The sequence below is a fragment of the Peromyscus californicus genome, unplaced genomic scaffold (assembly GCF_007827085.1).
Source record: "Peromyscus californicus insignis strain IS unplaced genomic scaffold, ASM782708v3 Scaffold_7__1_contigs__length_154581171, whole genome shotgun sequence".
NCBI lineage: Eukaryota > Metazoa > Chordata > Mammalia > Rodentia > Cricetidae > Peromyscus > Peromyscus californicus.
This window is the reverse complement of record NW_026294595.1, coordinates 138709359-138728710: the sequence shown is the minus strand read 5'-3', so window position 1 is coordinate 138728710 and position 19352 is coordinate 138709359. Positions and strand designations below refer to the sequence as shown.

General features: G+C 47.2%; 1 protein-coding gene across 2 annotated transcripts; it reads left to right on the top strand.

Moving 5' to 3' along the window:
• The first annotated feature begins 1298 nt into the window (after window positions 1-1298).
• Tomm34 (translocase of outer mitochondrial membrane 34) lies at window positions 1299-18268 on the top strand. 2 transcript variants are annotated; one of them, XM_052724146.1, is made up of 7 exons: window positions 1299-1561; window positions 5908-6007; window positions 7072-7224; window positions 10662-10831; window positions 13265-13412; window positions 16983-17109; window positions 17320-18268. In XM_052724146.1, the coding sequence occupies exons 1-7, from the start codon at window positions 1435-1437 to the stop codon at window positions 17422-17424; spliced, it is 930 nt and encodes a 309-aa protein (XP_052580106.1). In that variant the 5' UTR covers window positions 1299-1434; the 3' UTR covers window positions 17425-18268. The 2 variants fall into 2 exon arrangements, with proteins under 2 accessions (XP_052580106.1, XP_052580105.1); XM_052724145.1 differs by lacking the exon at window positions 1299-1561 and adding an exon at window positions 1696-2002.
• Window positions 18269-19352: the final 1084 nt, after the last annotated feature.

Here is a 19352-nt window from a genome sequence, read left to right as displayed (position 1 = left end):
GTCCAAAATGCCAGTCTAGGCTCAGCTCAAGCTGGACTAAAGAGTTGTTGGCGGATAGAGCAAAGCTCACCGATTTCGGTGGTCTCTTCTCTGCGCCCTCACATTTGTTTTGTGAGGTTTGGGGTTTTTTGTTTTGTTTTGGGCTTGTTTGTCTGTAGGGATTTGTCTGAGGTAGCATCTCATATACATCTGTGGATGGCTTGTAACTCACTATGTAGACCAGAGACCCGCCTGTGCCTGTCTCTGCCCCCCAAGTGCTGGGAGCATGTGCCACCATGATGGGTCAAATCTGGGGTGTTTTGCTCACTAGCAGTTTTGTTGTTTTAACTTTTAATTAGCATATATTGGTTTGTTTTCGTCTCACTGTTATAGCCCTGACTGGCCTGGGATTCCTGATATTCCTGTTGCAGCCTCCACACTACATGATTACAGGTATTCCCACCACACCTACTAAAAACTACTGTTTTAAAGTGAAGTCAACCTCAATGGAAGAGCTTGATTCATTTGCATTCACTCATTAAATAAATTTTATGGCCCACAAGATGCCAGGTACTTGGCAGCTCTCTGGAATCCAACGCCTTACATCTCAGGTTTCAGCTCAATTAGTTACTCTCAGAGGCTTTCCCTCAGCCTGCTCATATCTAACAGCCTCGACGTTGTTTCCTATAACAGAATTGTGTGTTTTCTTGCTTTTGTTTTAAAACAGGAGCTCACTTACATTGGCCTTAGCCTCCCACGTGGTAGAATTTCAGACCTGAGCCACCAAACCCAGCTGCTTTGGATTTTGTTGATTCTTTTTTATTTTTGAGGGGGGGGGAGGACTGAATTGTATTCTTTTTGTGTGTATGGTCTTCAGTTTCACCAGTCTCACTGTGTAGACCGTGAAGTTCTCTTGGTTGCCGTGAGCCAGCTGCCTTAGCCTTCCATAAATTTGCGTCACCCCGCGCTTTGCTTCTTTATAATATTAATCTCTTGACGAAAAATGCATCTTCTTTTGGACGTGGATCGTTTCCCAGGCCCCCCGGACTGTGAGCCTCACAAGGGATGACAATCCGGCTCCTTCTGAGATTCAGTCACGGTCGCCACCGCTACCCCGAAAGAAACGTGGAGCATCGCCCTCTTTAAACCGGTGGACCACAAATTCCAGACTGAGCACGCGCAGAGGGCCTGGGTTCTCGAAGGCCCCGCCTCCGATCCTCTTGGCTCCGCCCCCCCCAGCCCCACCCCTGGAGAACAATGAGCCGCCAGACCTAAGGGCTTGAGCCCACGCTTCCGCCCGCCCCCGGCCACCTAGCCCCACCCCGTCTGGCCCCGCCCCTCGGGCCCAGTCAGCAGCCGGCCTTAAAGGCACGCAGCCTCAGCTTCCCTCCGGAAGCTGTTGCGCACTAGCTAGCCGGGAGCGGAGTTGGTCCCTGCTTACCGGCCCTCCCGGGGATGGCCCCCAAAGTCTCAGACTCTGTGGAACAGCTCCGCGCTGCCGGCAACCAGAACTTCCGCAATGGCCAGTATGGCGAGGCCTCGGCGCTGTACGAGCGCGCACTGCGGCTGCTGCAGGCGCGAGGTAGGAACCCGCCCCGCGTTTCCCCCCTCCGGGCTTGCGTCCTCCACCTGCATCCCCGCACCGAGCCTCAAGTTGGCTCAGCCTTCGGGTTTTCCTTTCCCAGCATCCAGCCGCCACAGCAGGCCCTCGCAGGGCTTGATCCCGCGCTCCCTCCCGTCCCTTGCCGCCTAGCTGCGACCCCCATCTAGCTCCGCCCCCCCCCCCGACCAGTCGGCTGCGGGCCTTAAGGGCACGCAGCCGCCGCTTCCGCCCGGAAGCTGTTGCGCACTACTCTGCGGGGAACGGAGGTGGTCCCTGTTTGCCGGTCTCCCGGGATGGCCCCCAAACTCTCAGACTCTGTGGAAGAGCTCCGCGCTGCCGGCAACCAGAGTTTCCGCAACGGCCAGTACGCCGAGGCCTCGGCGCTGTACGAGCGCGCGCTGCGGCTGCTGCAGGCGCGAGGTAGGAACCCGCCCCTCGTTTCCCCTCCGGGCCTGCAGGCGTCATGCACCCGCATCGGCGCCCAGGCCTCACGTTGACCTGGTGTTCTGGGTCTTTTCTCAGGCCAACCGCCGCACCGGGCCCTCTTATCACGCTCCCACATCTTCGTCACTTTAGCATCCTATGGAAAACTTATTTGGCTCTTCTGCCTGCTTTTTTAATTGTCCTCTTGGCTTGTATCCTAAGTTACTCAGGCCTCCCTCTGACCCTTGATATAGCGGTCCTCCTCACATCTAAATTTTACAATGCAGTTGAGCACCTTTTGTATACTGACTAACTGTGGCGCCATGGGGTCTTTTCAAGGGTCGAACTTCATGGGGGCAGTTGTCTTATGTTTGTGAATAAGTAAACGAGACCTCTGAGATTAGAGCTATTAAGACAAGGTAATGTAATAGAGTTGGATCCCTTAGGAAGGAAGTCACGAACAACTTCTCAAGAGGTATTTGAGGTGGTGTCCATGAGATGCTGGGCGTCTAATGCTTTAGGCACTGAGCATTCCACGTGTAGGGAACCATTGGAAAGGATCCAGATAGACTAAACAGTATGAACTACTAACGAGAATGTTTAAAACACGAAGTAGATAAAGCCTTATTGTGTAGGTGGTTTAAGCCCTCCAAAGAGTTAAGATCGTATCCCCTAATTGGAAGAGCTTGAAACAGAGGAACGGCGTATTATCGATTCTCCTAGGCTTTTCCCAAAGTTCCAGAAGCTTTGACTTGAGGATATCCTTGAATCTTGTTTTCTCTTAAGTCCTCATTCTCATTTTCTTGATAGCGTTTCTTGAGTGTTTTTCCGTGTGCTAGATATTATCATTGTTTATCTTCATTACGATCAAATCAATTAAACACTTGTAAATGAGGAATTCTGAAGAATTAATTGCCTAACTAGGATTGCACAGTGAAGATGTCAGACCCAGGATGTGAATATAGATTTGTCTGATTTCTGAGTCCAGGTTTTTTAGTTTATTTTTTTATTTGTAATCATAGGTATGGGGTGGGGGGTAATGTGCATGAAGCATCCTTCCCCTAGAGCTGGAGGTAAACCTGTGAGCTGCCTGATGTGGGTGGTGAGAACTGAACTCTGGTCCTCTGCAAGATCAGTACTTCCTCCTTTTTGTTTAAAGTTTTTATAATTTCAAGCTCCCCTATTTTTCTCCCTGGAAACCCTCTTGGACTTCTCAGTTATGTCGGTCTCTGAGGACTCTGAAGTTGTTGGCTTCTTTCATTCACAACCCCCTTCTCGGAATAAATGTAATCACTGTTGGCCCAGAAAAGCTATGTTTTTTCGAGAGTTTATTCGAGACTCCTTAGAGTAGTTACCCTGGTGTTTAAATTTACCAGATTTTTGTTCTGATCCTACTACTGATTTTCTGTGTGATTATGTAGGTAATTCTCTTGACTTCTCAGATCAGTCTTCTTGGCCTTAAGAGAAGGGGGGGGGGGGGGCGCACTGGAGCTCTAGCATGGCTCAGATGGCTCAGCAGTTAAGAGCACTGACTGCTCTTTCAGAGGACCCAGGTTCAATTTCTAGGACCCACATGGAGGGTCACAACTGACTGTAACTCCAGTTCTAGGGGGCCTGACACTGACAGCCTCACACAGACATACATGCAGGCAACACCAATGCACATAAAGTAAAACATATTTTTTTTTTTTTTTTTTTTTTTTGGTTTTTCGAGACAGGGTTTCTCTGTGTAGCTTTGCACCTCTCCTGGAACTCACTTGGTAGCCCAGGCTGGCCTCGAACTCACAGAGATCCGCCTGGCTCTGCCTCCCGAGTGCTGGGATTAAAGGCGTGCGCCACCACCACCCGGCTAACATTTTTTTTTTAAGAGGAGCTCAGGGAAGCCTTCAAATGTGGATGCACACAAGTGCTCAGGAGGGTTGAGTGAATTGTGTAGGACCCTCAGCTGGATTTGAGGTTCTGAGAACCTTCCCAGCATAGCGCTGCTGCTTGTGTGCAGCTCTGTGCTTTGGTGACTTAAGATGGATTACTGGTTTTTAAGTGCTTGTACTTGTTCCTTATGTCAAAGATATATTTACCTTACCTGTGTATTTTCTGACCCAAGAGAAAAGGAAAGGGGGTATAAATTTATTATGTTTATTCTTGTTAGTATTGAATGAAGGAGATCAAATGGCAACATGGTATCATACTTCCTGAAGCAAGTTGCAATGTGATGCCCCTTGGGAACCACTTAAGGATACTCTCTGTACCTTACTGTTAATGGTGTATACTAAAATGGGCAGTGCTTGAGAATTCACCCAGCAGCTTGAGGATTGTGCTGGCCTCCGGGGAGAGGGAGCAGAGGGACAAGGATGAGAATGGATGGAGCTTTAGCCATTTCAAAAATAAAATGAGGGCCAGCTGGTCTGTGTAGTGGCTTCCAGGCCAGTTAGGCCTACACAGTGAGACCTTGCTCTGGAATAAATAAATGAATGAGTGAGGGTGTGGTGGTGCCCACCTGTTGTCCTAGCACTCCAGAGGCTGAAGCAAGAAGGCTGTTGGAAGGTCCACATGGAAAGATGGAAATCCTCCTGCCTCTGACTCAGGAGCACTGAGATTAAAGGCATATGCCACCACATCAACAATTGGTTTTGAATTAAAAAGAAAGGAAGGAGAAGAAACTAGGTGTAATGACATGAATCTTGTAGCCCCAGTACTTTGGGAAACTGAGGCAGGAGAACTGCTAGTTCAATGTCAACCTGAACCGTGAGACCTGACTCAAAAAAGGGGGCTAGGGTGGGAACAACTGATTTTGCTAAAGTGGTGGATACTGAGTATTAGACAGTTTAATGTCTAAATAGAATTTTTCAGTAAGACCTTTGGATTATATGCCCAGGAGTTACTTGGTCAGCACTAATTTTTTTTTTTCTGTGCCTTGTGTTGTTTTATGACCCAGCTATCGAGTAAAATGTAGTTGAAAATTTCTTCTGAAATGAAGATCAGGGGTTAAAAAAAGAGAGCACAAAGTTGGGGACCATGGAAGTGGGGGTGAGTCTAGGAGGTGGGGGGGCCCTAATACAGCCAAAATATGTTTAACGATACTCAAATTAATAGAAGTATTTGTAAAATGAAAATTGGGGTCTATGAGGTGGCTCAGCAGGTAAAGGCACTCGCTGCCACACCTGATGATATGAGTTCTGTCCCTCGGACCCACGTGGTGGAAGGAGAGAACTGACTCCTTCAAGTTGTCCTCTGACCTCCTTGGGCACATGCACACACACAAAGTACATTTTAAGAAATAAAAATGATGATAGTCACAGTGAGAGATTTCAGCTTCTGTGACTGCTGAGAGTAAGCATTGACTTTAGAGAAATGACTAATAATAATTGTTCTTGGGGGTAGTTCACTTTGAGTTGCCCAGAGTCCTGGCAGAGCCAGCTCTGTTACCACTTCTCTAGTAAAGTCTTTTCTGACTTAACTAACTGCTCTCTAGCTTGCATTTCCCTCCAGCTCTGGGTACCTCCCTCTGTCAGGCATTTATTACTGTCCTTTTCCTTGTGTTTTTCCACTGAGTGCCCCATGCTTTTCTGTAATAAAGTTAGCCACACACCCAAGTAATTAAAGCATTGCTTTCTCTGAGGCAGAAGTCAGCTGTTTCATGTTTATCTTTACATCTGGTACCAAGTTCAGTGCTTAAATGAGGAATAAATAAGGTTCCTATGAAGGCCAGGAATCTCAATTCCCCAGTCTTGGCAAGAATGGCAAATGTACTATCCTGCCTGATAGAAGCCTGGTTAGACTACAGTATTCTGCTGCGATTTCCCGAGCCTTGTGAGCTCCAGGTGTGAGGTGCATCCCTATGTCCTCTGACCTCTATCTCCCAACTCATGACCTTCTTGCTCTTCCTGCCTCCATCTGGGCAGGTTCTGCAGACCCCGAAGAAGAAAGCGTTCTGTACTCCAACCGTGCAGCATGCTACTTGAAGGATGGGAACTGCACAGACTGCATCAAAGATTGCACTTCGTAAGTGGCCCGGGGAGACTCTGCAATGCCGAGGGTTTCCCAAGAGCAAGCCAGGTTTCTGCTTTGGGAGAATCCCACCATTTCCCTCTGTGACAGATCTCAGAAAGTGTCACTACATGTTATCAGGCCATTTAGAGTGACAGGCCCCACTGGGTCCTTGTTGTCTTAGAGTTTTGGCAGTGCTTCTGAGAATGGTGTAGGATAGGAAGTTAGACACGTGGGGTGAGACACAGTTAGAGCGACTGACTTGCTCGGGTGTTTTCCAGGGATGGTGATTTGAGAGGTAAGAGGAAGGACAGGAGGAGGCTAAGTGTGAACTGATTGTCTAAAGGAGCGGAGATGGTCAGGCACACCTTTAATCCAGTGTTCAGAAGGCAGAGGCAGGCAGATCTTTGAGATCAAGGCCAGGCTGTTCTATATAATGAGTTCCAGGCCAGCCAAGGCTACATAGTGAGAGCCTGTCTCAAAAGGAGCAGGGGATAGGAGGCAAAAGAGAGCAAGAAAGGACAGTCTGTGGGTAACAGTTGTACAGGACATTGAAGGGTTTTTCCTGTCCTGTTCTTCCAGCTAGCCTTTGTTCATCATGGCTAAGCCAGCATACATCTGCCGACTGGGTTCTTCTGGCTAGTCCAGATGTGATGCTCTTTTACATGCATAGGAGGAACAGGGAGAGAGGTGTGCGCATGGAGCCTGTGCCCGGTTTTTCTCTTGTCCAGGGTACTCACTCTGATGGTAAGTTCAGCCTCCTCCCCAGAGCAGAATGAGTCACCAAAGACCGGGATGACAAGGTGGTCTGCCTGGGGTCCCGTGGCCAGTGGCAGTGTGGGTCGAATGCGGACTTAGCCCCAGGGCCTGTTTGTTACTGCTGCTGGACCACAGTGTGGAAACATGTCCACAGGAAAACTCTGAGACTCCTGTTCGTCATTTGGGCGGGGGACATAAAAACTGATACACGTGCACATACATTTCATTAGTGGTTCTCTGCCTTCTTTCCCTTCCCAAGTCAGTCTAAGTTGAGAATTCCCTACCTAGCAGACAGGTGACATTTTTGCATCCTGTTCTAGAGCGCTGGCCTTGGTTCCCTTCAGCATCAAGCCCTTGCTGCGAAGAGCATCAGCATATGAAGCCCTGGAGAAGTACCCCCTGGCCTATGTCGACTATAAGACTGTGCTGCAAATTGATAACAGTGTGGCATCAGCCCTGGAAGGCATCAACAGGTGAGCCCAGTGTGCTACAGAACTTCTCCATGGAACTTGGAACCAGTACCCTTGATATCAAGGCCTGGGCCGTTGCTTTAGTTGTTTTCTGAGTGTGATCCCTTTGACTGTGCTTGAAAAACTGTGTGTGTGTGTGTGTGCGCGCGCGCGCATTCGTTCATTCGTTCGTTCATTCATTCATTCATTCATTCATGTATACATGTAGAGGCCATGGGTTGATGTTGGGTGTCTTCCTTTATCACTCCCAACCTTATTTTTTAACAGTCTCTCATTGACAGAGCACATCAGTTTGGCTAAACTAACTGGCCAGCAACCTCCAGAGGACCCCGACACCCCCCACACCCCCACCCCCACCCCCGTCTGCTTCTCCCAGATTATTATAGGCATACACTATCATGTGCAGCTTTTATTCAAGTGCTCGATATTCAGAATCAGGCCCTAATGCTTACATGATGAGCATCTCTTTAGCCCTGTTGACTTAGGAAAGTCTTGTGTGTTTCTTTTGTAGACAGGGTCTCACTATGTAGCTCTGGCTGTCCTGGAACTCACTATATAGACTAGGCTGGCCAGCGAGACTTGGAAAACTCTTAGTATGTTCAACTAAGTATATAAGAATCTGCTGCTGTATTTAGCAGATTATGTAATATATAACTGGAGTTAAAGAGATGGCTCGGCAGTTAGGAGTGCTTGCTGCTTTTGCAGGGGACCTGAGTTCGATTCTTAGCACCTACTTTGGACAGCTCACAACCATCTGAAATTCTAGTTCCAAAGTGATCTGATGCATCCATGGGCACTCAAGCTCCCGTGGACTGACCCATACACATACACTTAATTAAAAATAGTAAAGTGGATTTTTCTAAGTCAGAATTACTGAGATTGATGGTTTTTGTCTGCATGTGCACATTCATTCGCACACTAATATTTATTGAGCTCTCTTTAAAGTATAGGAGGCTCAGTGGAGGATAGCAAAATTGAAAAGAGATTCAGACCCCACTCGTGTTCTGAGTGTTAACTCTAACTGGAGAGTAAGAAACATGTGGAGCTAGAATGCTGCTAGGTGGGATTCTGGTCTCCTGAGCCATGGCTAGATTTTTCTTTATCTTTTGTTTGTATATTTGATCAGGATTCCCGTTCATATGGACTGCTAGAAAGCCAAGCTCTAAACAGTGTAATATGGTCTGTGTTTGGTTTCTTGGTTGGCTTGTGTCAACACCCAGTTTTCTCTTGGAGTCTTTTTGTCATTCACTAAGCTACTAGTTTTGTGCCAGACTTTGCACAAGGACCTGCTGAATGAGACGTAACTCTCTGTCCTTACACAGCTCTTGGCCTCCAAGGGAGTACTAGTCAGTATTGCACAGGTTCAAAGTAGTCATGCAGCGTTAAGTATGGGAGTGACCAGCACATGTTCTCCAGGACAGAAGAGAGGCCAGAGAATGCTTTTCATAGTGAAGTCACTAGTGGGGCTGAGAGCAGCAGTTCAGTGAGGTCAGAAGCAGATGGCAGGTTGTGAAGGGAGATGGGAGTGTAGCTGGAAGTGGTAAGGGGTGTCCAGGAGAGTTTTATACGTGAGCGAGTTGAAGGGACTTTAGTGTGGAGTCAGTCACTTGGGAGAAAGATGCTGCCCAGGTGAGGTCCCTGAAAGAGGCAGGGATGGATGGGGCCCAGAGCTTACACGGAACAGGTTGGCTCTGTGTGACAGAGAGAAGTAGGGATGCTTGAACAGTATCTTAACTACCTTCCTGGTGCTGTGATAGCATACCCCGGCAAAAACAATTAAAGGTCAAAGGTTTATTCTGGCCCACAGTTAAAGGATCTAGTCCATCATGGCAGGCAGCAGGAGCTTGAGGCAGCTGCTCACATTTCATCTGCAGTTAGGAAGCAGAGTGGTCAGTGCTGATGCTCAGCTGGCTTCACCATTGTGTTCAGTCCAGGACCCAAGCTCAGGGAAGGAGTGGGCTTCCCCGCTCAGTTAACCTAATCGAGATAACCCCTCACGGGTAGGCTTACCCAGATGCTTGACCCTTTGGTGGTTCCAGATCTTATCAAGTTGACAATTGAGGGTTTTGTTTGCTTGTTTGTTTTTATGAGTGTTTTGCTGCCTATGTGTATGTGCACCACGTGCATGCCTGGTGCCCTCAGAGGTCAAAGGAGGATGTGGGATGCTCTGGAACTGGAGTTACAGATGGTTATGAGCCACCATGTGGGTGCTGGAAACCTGAAAACAAGTGTTCTTACACACTGAGTTATCTCTCCAGCCCCGACAATTAAGATTAACCATCACGAGTACCCAGGTTTTTATTTGGGGAATAAGGGAGAACACTTTGAAAAAAACGTTAGGGAATGAGGTTGCAAAGAATTGGAATAGCTGGGCCAAGCAAGAAAACTGCTCCAAAGCCTAGTGAGAGGCTGTGAATTTGCTGTGTTTCTGTCTGTGTGCTTTTAGTCTTATAACACAGGAACAGGATGCAGGAGTTTTATTCACTCATGTAGCGCACGCATACTTACTGTGTCTTGGTGGCAGCCAGGTGATGTACTAAGTGCCAGAAATCCATTTCCATTAACAACATGGACCTCATGGGCAAAGAACACCATTTTAAGTTGAAAATTAAATAAGCAGGAGTTAGCTTGCTCTCCAGAGTAGGAATGGAAAATGGAAGGAATTGTGTAATGCAGAGGAGATGTGCGTAAGGTCAGGGAGAAGAATTTTGTTTGCTGAGGATCAAACCTAGTGCCTTGTATGTGCTGGGCAGACACTCTACCACTGAGCCACACAGCCATTCGGGGTCAGGAGTGGATGTGACACACACTAAAAATAGAGAGGAGGGAGAATGCCAGAGCCCACAGGCCATATTAGCCTGCAAATGGAACCACTGAGGTTTTAGTATTGCTGAATGGGCTGATTGACACTTACAAGAAAATCCAGTCTGAACAGTAAGCAAATGACAGGTGTTTGTATGCTTTGAACTCCTTTCAATGAGAAAATATTATATATATATTTTCCCCCTTTGTTTTTCGAGACAGGGTTTCTCTGTGTAGCTTTTGGAGCCTGTCCTGGAACTCACTTTGTAGACCAGGCTGGCCTCGAACTCACAGATATGCACCTGCCTCTGCTCCCAAGTGCTGGGATGCCACCACTGCCTGGCTTTTTTTTTTTTTTCTTTTTTAAATGGGATCCTTTCTTGGGGGTGTGTATGCAAAGTTTATCTTTAACAACTAGCAGGGGACCTTAAAATTCATGTTTGGCAGCCAGGCTAAGGGAAAGTGTCCTGTAGTGTCAGGTCTGAGAAGGAGTTGATGAGTAGTAGGCTCCCATTCATCTGTTAGAGCATGTGGGGAGTATGCCCTGCCTTCTGAAGGAGCCTCCATCCCTTGGGGTGAAAGAGGAACAGCTTGACCTGGGGAGACACCCCATGCAACTCCTCAACCTTTCCTTCCAGAATCACTAGAGCTCTCATGGACTCACTTGGGCCTGAGTGGCGCCTGAAGCTGCCCCCCATTCCTGTGGTGCCTGTTTCAGCCCAGAAGAGATGGAATTCCATGCCTTCGGAGAATCACAAAGAGACAGCTAAAAACAAATCCAAAGAAACTACAACTACAAAGAGCAGAGGTGAGCTCTTTCCAAGTGTCAATCTAAGAAGTTTAGAGTGGCCTTCCAAGAGTTGGCCTCATGTAGCTGTTAGGAAATAAATAAAGTGAAAAACATCATAAAAGGGTCTCAACTTCTTAGAGATTATCTCCTTGACTGGACATGAAGTCGTCAGTAAAGGCTTAAGTGATATAAGATGTGTAAACCTGGCCTGGGACATGGGTGCAAGTGCTCTAGCTCCCACTCACTAGCAGTACTTGGAGTGTGGTGCTTAGAACGTTTTTGATTGCAAGAACAGAAACTTCCAACATGGCAAAATAATAAGGAAATGTATTGGCTCATAATTATATATGTCATGCCAAAAACCCCATCCCACTCTTACTTGCCCCTCAACTCAATAGTTTTTTTGTTTTTCAATTCAGTTAAAAGATACTTCCTTCTATATAACTTAGCTTGTATTTTCCCAGTGTCCTGGTGTGGTTGGTCACAGACTCCTGTGACTAAGAGATGAAGTTTTATAACTGCCTCAGCGCACCCCCCCCCCCCCCCCCGTACCATTCCCATAACTAGAAAGTGATGCCTCCCTGAGAACACGTGTCCTGGGTAAACCTGGAAAAGAATGAATAAGGACAGACAGACAGCTGGGCAACCTTAGCAGGGGATTGTCTGCTGGGACGCTCTCACCAATGCTCCAGGAGAACTGTCCCAGGCTAGCAAGCGTGCGTCAAGGCTGGGGAGTGCAGAAGGGACAGGGGCAGAGCTCTTCTATGGACAAGTTGGTCTTAGTGGAAGAGGGCAGCATTGCTCCTCTTTGCAGGAAGCTCCCTAGACAGCGTGTGGGAGCCTGGTTGTTGTTGTCCACTGAGAAGGGAATTACAGAGGGCTAGTGAATGAGATGGCCTCAAGGTACCGGCTTTTATTTTGTCCCTCTGGAGTCACTGAGCCATGTGGTACAGGCCCTGTGCTAAGCAGTAGAGACAGCGGACAGAACTTGACCCTTAGGGAGCTCCTGGTCTAGGGAGAAATGGAGTTATGGTGATGGTGTTTTAAGATATGTGGAGGAAAAGCAGGTGCTGTGGAATTGTTAGTGTTTGGGAAGTTGACACTGAGGGGTCAAGACAAGGCTCACACTAGGGTGTGATAAAAGTGATATCTTGAGCTGGACCTTAAAGGATGAGGTCATTAGGGAGGAAAATTGGGGGCAGAAGCAATGGAAGGAGCTGGAGAAGGGAAATGCATGGATAAACATGACTGGAGGGGACGGATTGCAGAACCCAGGTGAAACTGAGTCTGCATGCATCCACCCTCCTGGGCTGCTTCTAGAAACTCATGCTCCTGTGCACAGGAGTGGTCACTGCAGAGTGTTTTGTGAGAGCAAAACAACTAGAAATAACCCAGGTCTCCACAAACGAGAGGAGGGGACAGAGATCCTTCCTGGAATTTTGGAAGCGAAAATGTATCAACATAGACAAATGTCAGGAATAGAATGTTGAGGGACAGCAACCAAGCCATAAGAGACTATATGGAAGTACTTGCTTCTTTATAGGACACTCCATGACAAGTGGCTTATAGGTGCTTTTGTATCCACAGCTGTAGTTTATATGGATTGAGATAGTTAGCTTAAGGGAAGGGGAAGCTCAGAATTAGAAAGAATAGTCTTTCAAGAGTGGGTGGGTTGGGGAGGGTCCACAGGGCTTCCGGTCCTAGTAATAATTCCTAAGCAGGGGATGAGTCTGGGCACTGATTTTATTCCCGAAACTTTGCCCTGGTTGTAAATACTGAGTGTTTTACCATGATAGTTCTTAAAGATTAAAATGTGGTGCTGTGGAATGAGACTGGGACAATTGACTGGAGCCACACAGTCAAGGACTTTCACACACTAGTGTGAGCAGCTTGGGTTTCCCTTGTTCTCTGCTCTGTTCTCTCCCTTTAAGGGCTGGGGCAGAGCTGCAGGGCAGGTGAAAGTGGATACTCACAGGCTCCCCAGCACATCAGACAAGCCTCTTCAGCCCCTTTCTGAAGCCCAGAAGCTGCAGCCTTTCTTTACTAGATGCTTCTCGTTGAGTTTGTAGGCTGTTCTCCACTTTGGCCTGTATTATTCTCAGATCTGATCCTGACATAGCCCTTCACACTGGGGAGGAAACGGAGGTACTCAAGTTAAGTGGGTCGTGCAGAACATTCCAGCTACCCAGTGGCAGTACTACAAGTAAACCTGGCTTGCTTTTTATCATGTATATATTATGCATGTGTGAATGTGTTTGTGAGTCTCCATTCTCTTCTAGCGAAAACCTTTAATTGCCTAAAAGCCACTAATTAGGGACTGAGTAGTCAGGAGGAGTGGTCTGCAGCCGCCCAGGCAGTCCCTGACTTGGAAGAGATGCTGCTGAAGAGATCTCACTGATCTCCTTTGAGCACCTGATCTATGGTTTTTTCCTCTTCTGAATTTGTGTCTAGTGCCTTCTGCTGGGGATGTGGAGAGAGCCAGAGTTCTGAAGGAAGAAGGCAATGAGCTTGTAAAGAAGGGCAACCATAAGAAAGCTATTGAGAAGTACAGTGAAAGCCTCTTGTGTAGTAGCCTGGAATCTGCCACGTACAGCAACAGGTATCTTCTGCGCAGCTGCTGGCCTCGGGGTTCTCCAAAGGCTTTTCTGAAGGCTGGGGTGGAGCTCAGTGGGGAGATGCTCGCCTCCCATGGGCTCCGGGGGTGAGGATGTAGCTCAGAGGATACGTGCTTGCCTACCACAGACTCCTGATTGTGGAGGGGTTTGGGTCCTTTTCGGGAAGTTATGTGCATTCCCACCTACCTCAGAACTGTGAACAAGGTATTGAAGTGGCAGCTATTAAGGGTAGGGACATAAAGAGCTGCTCAGCAGTAGTCTTTACTGTCTGTCCTAGCCCTCATCCCAGAATTTTAGGCTTTCAGTAACCTGTTCTCTGCCCATGGTTGCTCTAACCAACCTGTTTCTGACAGTTCTGTCCCAGAGCCCAGCGAGTGGAGTAACTATTGTCTGGCTAGAGCAGGAAGAAAGAGTGCATTCTGGCTGAGTGCAGACCAGTGGGCCTGCAGCAGGAACTGCTATTGGGAAGCACTGAGCGGGGAGGCTCAGGAGCCAGGGGGCACCCCTCCTCCCCCTCTTGTGGGACTCACTGCTCTATACTGATGTTCGGCAGTTTAGGTGACTAGAGATAGGGCACACACACACACACACACACACACACACACACACACACACACACACACCCTTGTGTGGTACTCACTGCTTTATACTGATGTTCAGCAGTGTAGGTGACAGAGACCGGTATTACTGGTTTTTAAAGTTGAGAAAATGAAGGTGCTGTCTAAGCTCTGGCAGTCTTTACATGGCGGCAGCAGCACTGGAATCTGGCTCCAGTGAAATCCATTGCTTCTGTTGTCAGAAGCTTGATACAGTCAACAAGAGGCATCGCCTCCTCCACACATTGATCATTGATTCCCACATGACAGGCATTCAGAAGTCTAGTTGGAACAGCTTTACTCTGGGAGCTGGAGAGATGGCCAAGCATGAGTAGTTCGCACCATATCAGACAATTCACAGCCACCTATAACTTCCATTCCTGGGATCCAGTGCCCTCTTTTGGCCCCTGGGCAGCTGTACTTACACACATGGTACACATAAACACATGCAGGCACACAAAACAATAAATCCTTTCAAAAAGTCTGATCTGATAGAACTTCCTTGTTCCTTAGTAAAAACTTTTAAGATAAAACGTGTTTCCAGGCAGTGAGATGCAGGTAAAGGTACTTGTCACACAAGTCTGGTGACCTGCATTCTGTTCCCCAGAGCCCACATTCAATAAGAGTGGAAAGAAAACTGACTTCACAGTTCTGTACTGACTCCACATGTATGCCCCACATGTATGCCATGGCATGTGCACCTGCATGCGCATATCAGGTACATATAGACAGACAATATTTTCTTAGTCGGAGAAAATTTAAAACTAAAGCCTGTTTCAGGTTGTAGCGAGGTGCTTTGGTGCACACACTGAAACACTTGTGCAGGGGCCGAGGCAGCTTCCTGAGATCAGCTAGTGTTTCTTCAGTGGACTGTGGGAACTGTGTTCACATTAGATGGTGTAAGAAATTAAGTAGATTTAACTCACTCAGGTTTGGTTTTGCTTCTTAAGAGTTGCCTGTGACTTTCCGAGCTGACTGGACCAGGGTGCCTCCTTTGTTAGGCTAGCTTGTAAAGGAAGCCTGCAGCCTGCTTGCTCCCTCTCTTCTCTGAGCTCTTTGGCCTTGGTGCTGCTAGAAACCCATTAGCTCATTCTCCTAAAAATATTTTATTTTTGCCATAACTTGTAAGAATTTGTTTAAATACTGTCCTTTAAACAAATGTTTCTGGGCTCCAGGTTTACTTCTCCTCGTTTATAATGTGCTCATTTGAAATGTGGTCTTGCCCCTTGGGTGGGGGTGCACTGCTAGGCGTCACACTGAGGGCCTCGTGCATGCTAGGCCAGCACTCTCCACTGACCTGTACTCCAGCCTGAGGTAGATTTTTGTGTTGTGTTTGTTTTTAAGTGGTGATGATGATTCCAGAGTTTATCGGGGGGAAGGAAAAAAAAAACATGATAGTTTAGTTTAAGTGTGGGGAGAAGAGGTATCAGTCAGTAAATAATGTTGGGTTGTCCAGGTGGGGGTTAAATACAAATTCTTCCTCTCTGTATTTTCAAATAAAGTTTTAGAAGAGCACAATTTCACATGTAAAAACAGAACAATTGTGGAAGAGCCACAAGCTGATTACCTCACAGTGTGGAAGGAAAACCCCACAGAAGTCATTAAGGATAAATTGGATAATTTTGTTTTTACAATAGTTAAACACCTTAGATAAAGAAGTTCGGCTTTTCATGTTTATAGCAACTAACACAAGACCCTGGATGTGATACCCAGCAGGACCAGGAAAAAAAGTAACTAAAATTCATTAGCTACCATTTTCTTCCATCTTCACAGAAATTAAAATTTGAGACCCAGGTTTGTTATAGTTACAGGAAAAGAGACTCTTGGTAACTTCTTCAGAGTGCCTGGCAGTTACAGAATTTGAGCTGTTGGTGTCTCTTGATCTGGCAGCCTCTTCCCTAGGGGAGTTCACTGCAGCATTCTGTACTTACCATGCTGGAAACAGTGAAAATACAGAGAGGGAATTGGTAAAACAAATGATGCCATATCCAACTGTCGAGTGCTCTGTATCCACTAAAAACAATGAGGGAAAATGAGTGTAGGCCAAGTTGACAGGCTTCCTTCTAGTGACTATCTTTGAAGAAAAGGACCAGACTTGGATGATGAAAATCACAGTGGGTATTTTCCACCTTTTATTATGAGACATTTCAAAGTATGGGAAGTTGGAAACATGCAAGTACCTTGAACACCATATACTCAACATCTAAGCTGTCCAGTAGATACACAGTGCTGGGGGCTCTATCCAGTGCTGAGCTCTGGACTCCATCCCTAGCCCAATCCATGTTATTGTTGATTGTTACAGTGTAATTGCTTACATCTTTACACTCTACCCCTGAAACGTCAGCAAGCATGTTCATTAGTATTTAATATTCATGCATTTATTCTTAAAATGGGTAAGTTTTTCATCTGTTGAGGAAAATGTTTGGAGAACTTTGCTTAAAGAACCTGATGCAGAGTGGTGAATGACAGAAGTATGCAAGGTCAGGCTCTGGGTTCCTGCAGACCCACCGGTTTGAACTCCAGCTCTGCCTCTCACTGGTAGTAGGCCTTGGGCAAGTCCCTTGACTCCTGAGCCAGTTATGAAGCTTCTTATAGCCTTTGCATCTTCAAAAAAGGCTAGGGAACTGGAGAAATGGCCAGCAGTTAAAGAGCACTGGGTGCTCTTCCAGGGGACCCAGTTTCAGTTCTCAGCACCCTTATGGCAGCTCACAGCCACCTGTAACTCTAGTTCCAGAGGATCTAACACCTTTTTCTGGCCTCCATGGGCTCCAGCACACATGTGACAGTAACATACACACATAAACCTAAATCTTGGGAGGTGAGGCTAGACTTTAGAGGATTGAGGTAGAAACAGCAGCACAGAATGGGTGCTCAGCAAATCGGGTCATCCCGACTGCCTCCGTCTTGCTTGAGGGACCCACAAGTGACTGAACTTGTGCAATGGTCTCTCCACATCAGAGCGCTCTGCCATCTGGTCCTGAAACAGTACAAGGAGGCAGTAAAGGACTGCACAGAAGCCCTCAAGCTGGATGGAAAGAATGTGAAAGCGTTTTACAGACGGGCTCAAGCCTACAAGGCACTCAAGGTAAAGGATCCCTGCTCAGAAACTCAACTGTAGTCAGATTCATGCCAGTGCTGGCTCCTGTGGTATCAAGCGAAGCAGTGCTTACTGTGTCCTTCCAAGCCCTGCGACAGCTCTGGTCTGGGGTTTGAAAACATCTCCTGCCTCAGCAGCTTTCCCACTCCAGTGGGTCTCACCTCCTCCCTTCCCCAACTCTTCTTTTCTCTTTCATAGGACTATAAATCCAGCCTTGCAGATATTAGCAGCCTCCTACAAATCGAACCCAGGAACGGCCCTGCACAGAAGTTACGGCAGGAAGTCAACCAGAACATGAACTAGAACCCCAAGAGGGCAACAGGAACCCTCTACCCGACCTTCCCAGAGAAGGAAGCTAGGGGCCTCCCCTGCATCTGCCCCCAATACCCAGCATGCCCCTACGGGAGTGCAAAAGCAACCCCACTTTGGCCCCTTGGAGAGGTAGCAGCCTTCACCTGAGAAGCTTCGCTTGTTCCAATTACGTCCATTACAGACAAGCACAGGACAGTTGTTATTTCCAGAAAGGTCTCCACTGGAGCTAAAGTGTGAAGGTCCAGCCCCAGCCTCATCCCCTTGCTTCAGCCTGGTCCTCATCAACAAAGTCCTTGGCAATTGTCATGCCCCAGATATGCCGCAGACTGATGGATGCCCTTGTGGTGTCCCCAGACACCCGCACGCGTCTGCAGTTAGTCTGAGCTGGGAGGGTAGTGTTGACAGGCTAAAATGCTGGCTTACCTACACCCAGAGCAGCCTGTTGAGCTGGTTCTCCAAGGCTGCCATCTCCCCAAGGGTACAGCTGCTGTCTGCACCCTGTCCTTGGCACAGTGTCCTGTGTTGAGCCCCCAGTGCCTTTAGTCCAGGCCCTTTGTGGGAAGGCAGAGCCTGACCCTTGGAGGCTCTGTGCTGCTGCCTTCTGTATGAAGCTACCTACGCTGTTCAAAGAGCCCGAATTCCTCCTGGGATGGGGAGAGAGGCCTCCTTGAGATTAGTGTCCCTCCAGTCTGAGCAGGAACTGACCTTTCCCCGACAGCAGCCCCTCAGGCTTCTTCGTTGTTTTCTGTTGTTTTTGTTAATATGTTGAAGTTAATTGAACTGATTTTACTGAACTGTGTGTTGCTGTTGCATTAAAAGGTTTTCTTCTGTACAACCGGCTTTCTCATGTGTCTTCTCAGCCTTGCATCTGAAACTCGGTAGTGATAACAATTGTTGTGCTATGTTGAATATAGCACAGAACAGAAAATAAAACCTAGCTAGAGCTTAAACATACCTCTCCTATTACTGAACTTCAACCCTGTTAAAGAAATGTTCATTTTAAAATATTTTCACTTATGATTATTTCCTGAATAAGATAAGAGAATGATCTTTGAAAAAGAACAAACAGCTACTGGTTTTTGGACATTCATTTGTTCATTGAGAAAAATTTCAGAACAGCCCAGGCATTGCATATAGTCCGAAGGAAACAGGATAACTAGATCTGTCCCTGCTCTCAGAGGAGTGGCCTTGTGAGAAGACAAGGAGTTAATCAGGTAAGTATAAAGCTGTACCTGCCTTCATCAGCATGGAGGAGCTATCCAGCAGTCAGCTGCCTTGCCTGCCTCCATGAAGAGGTTTGCACAGTGGAAAGGTAAAGGTCTACTGGTAAGTAGAGCATGAACTAAGTTCAGAAGAAAAAGCTAAGAGCAGGGGATGTAGCCCAGTGGTAGAGCATTTGCCTAGCATGCACGAGGCCCTGGGTTCAAGACCCTGCACCACAAAAAGTAAAGGGAGAAGCTGCCCATTGTGGAAATAAGTATAGAGGTTCCTCAAAAAGTACCCACAGTGAGTTCTGGGGTTACACAGAACCTGTCTCAAAAGAAAAAACACCTAGCAATCACCACTCCTTAGAGACACCTGTACATCCATGTGTGTTGTGGCAGCGTTCACAAAAGCCATGATTCAATGAATCAGCATAAACCACCATCAACGGATGAATGGATGAACTGTACACATACACAGTGAGCGGGTGTCTTAGCATGTGTGCGCCACAGTACACGTGGACATCAGAGAACAACTGTGAAATTGTTTCTCCTACCTTTACATGAGTCCAGGTGTCAAACAGCTCACCAGGTTTCTGTGGCAGTGACATCACCTGGTGGACCATCTCTGGCCTATACAGTAGAGTTTTACTCAGCCATAAAGAATGAAAAAAAAAATTTTTTTTTGCAGGAAAATGGATGGAGCTGGAGATCATG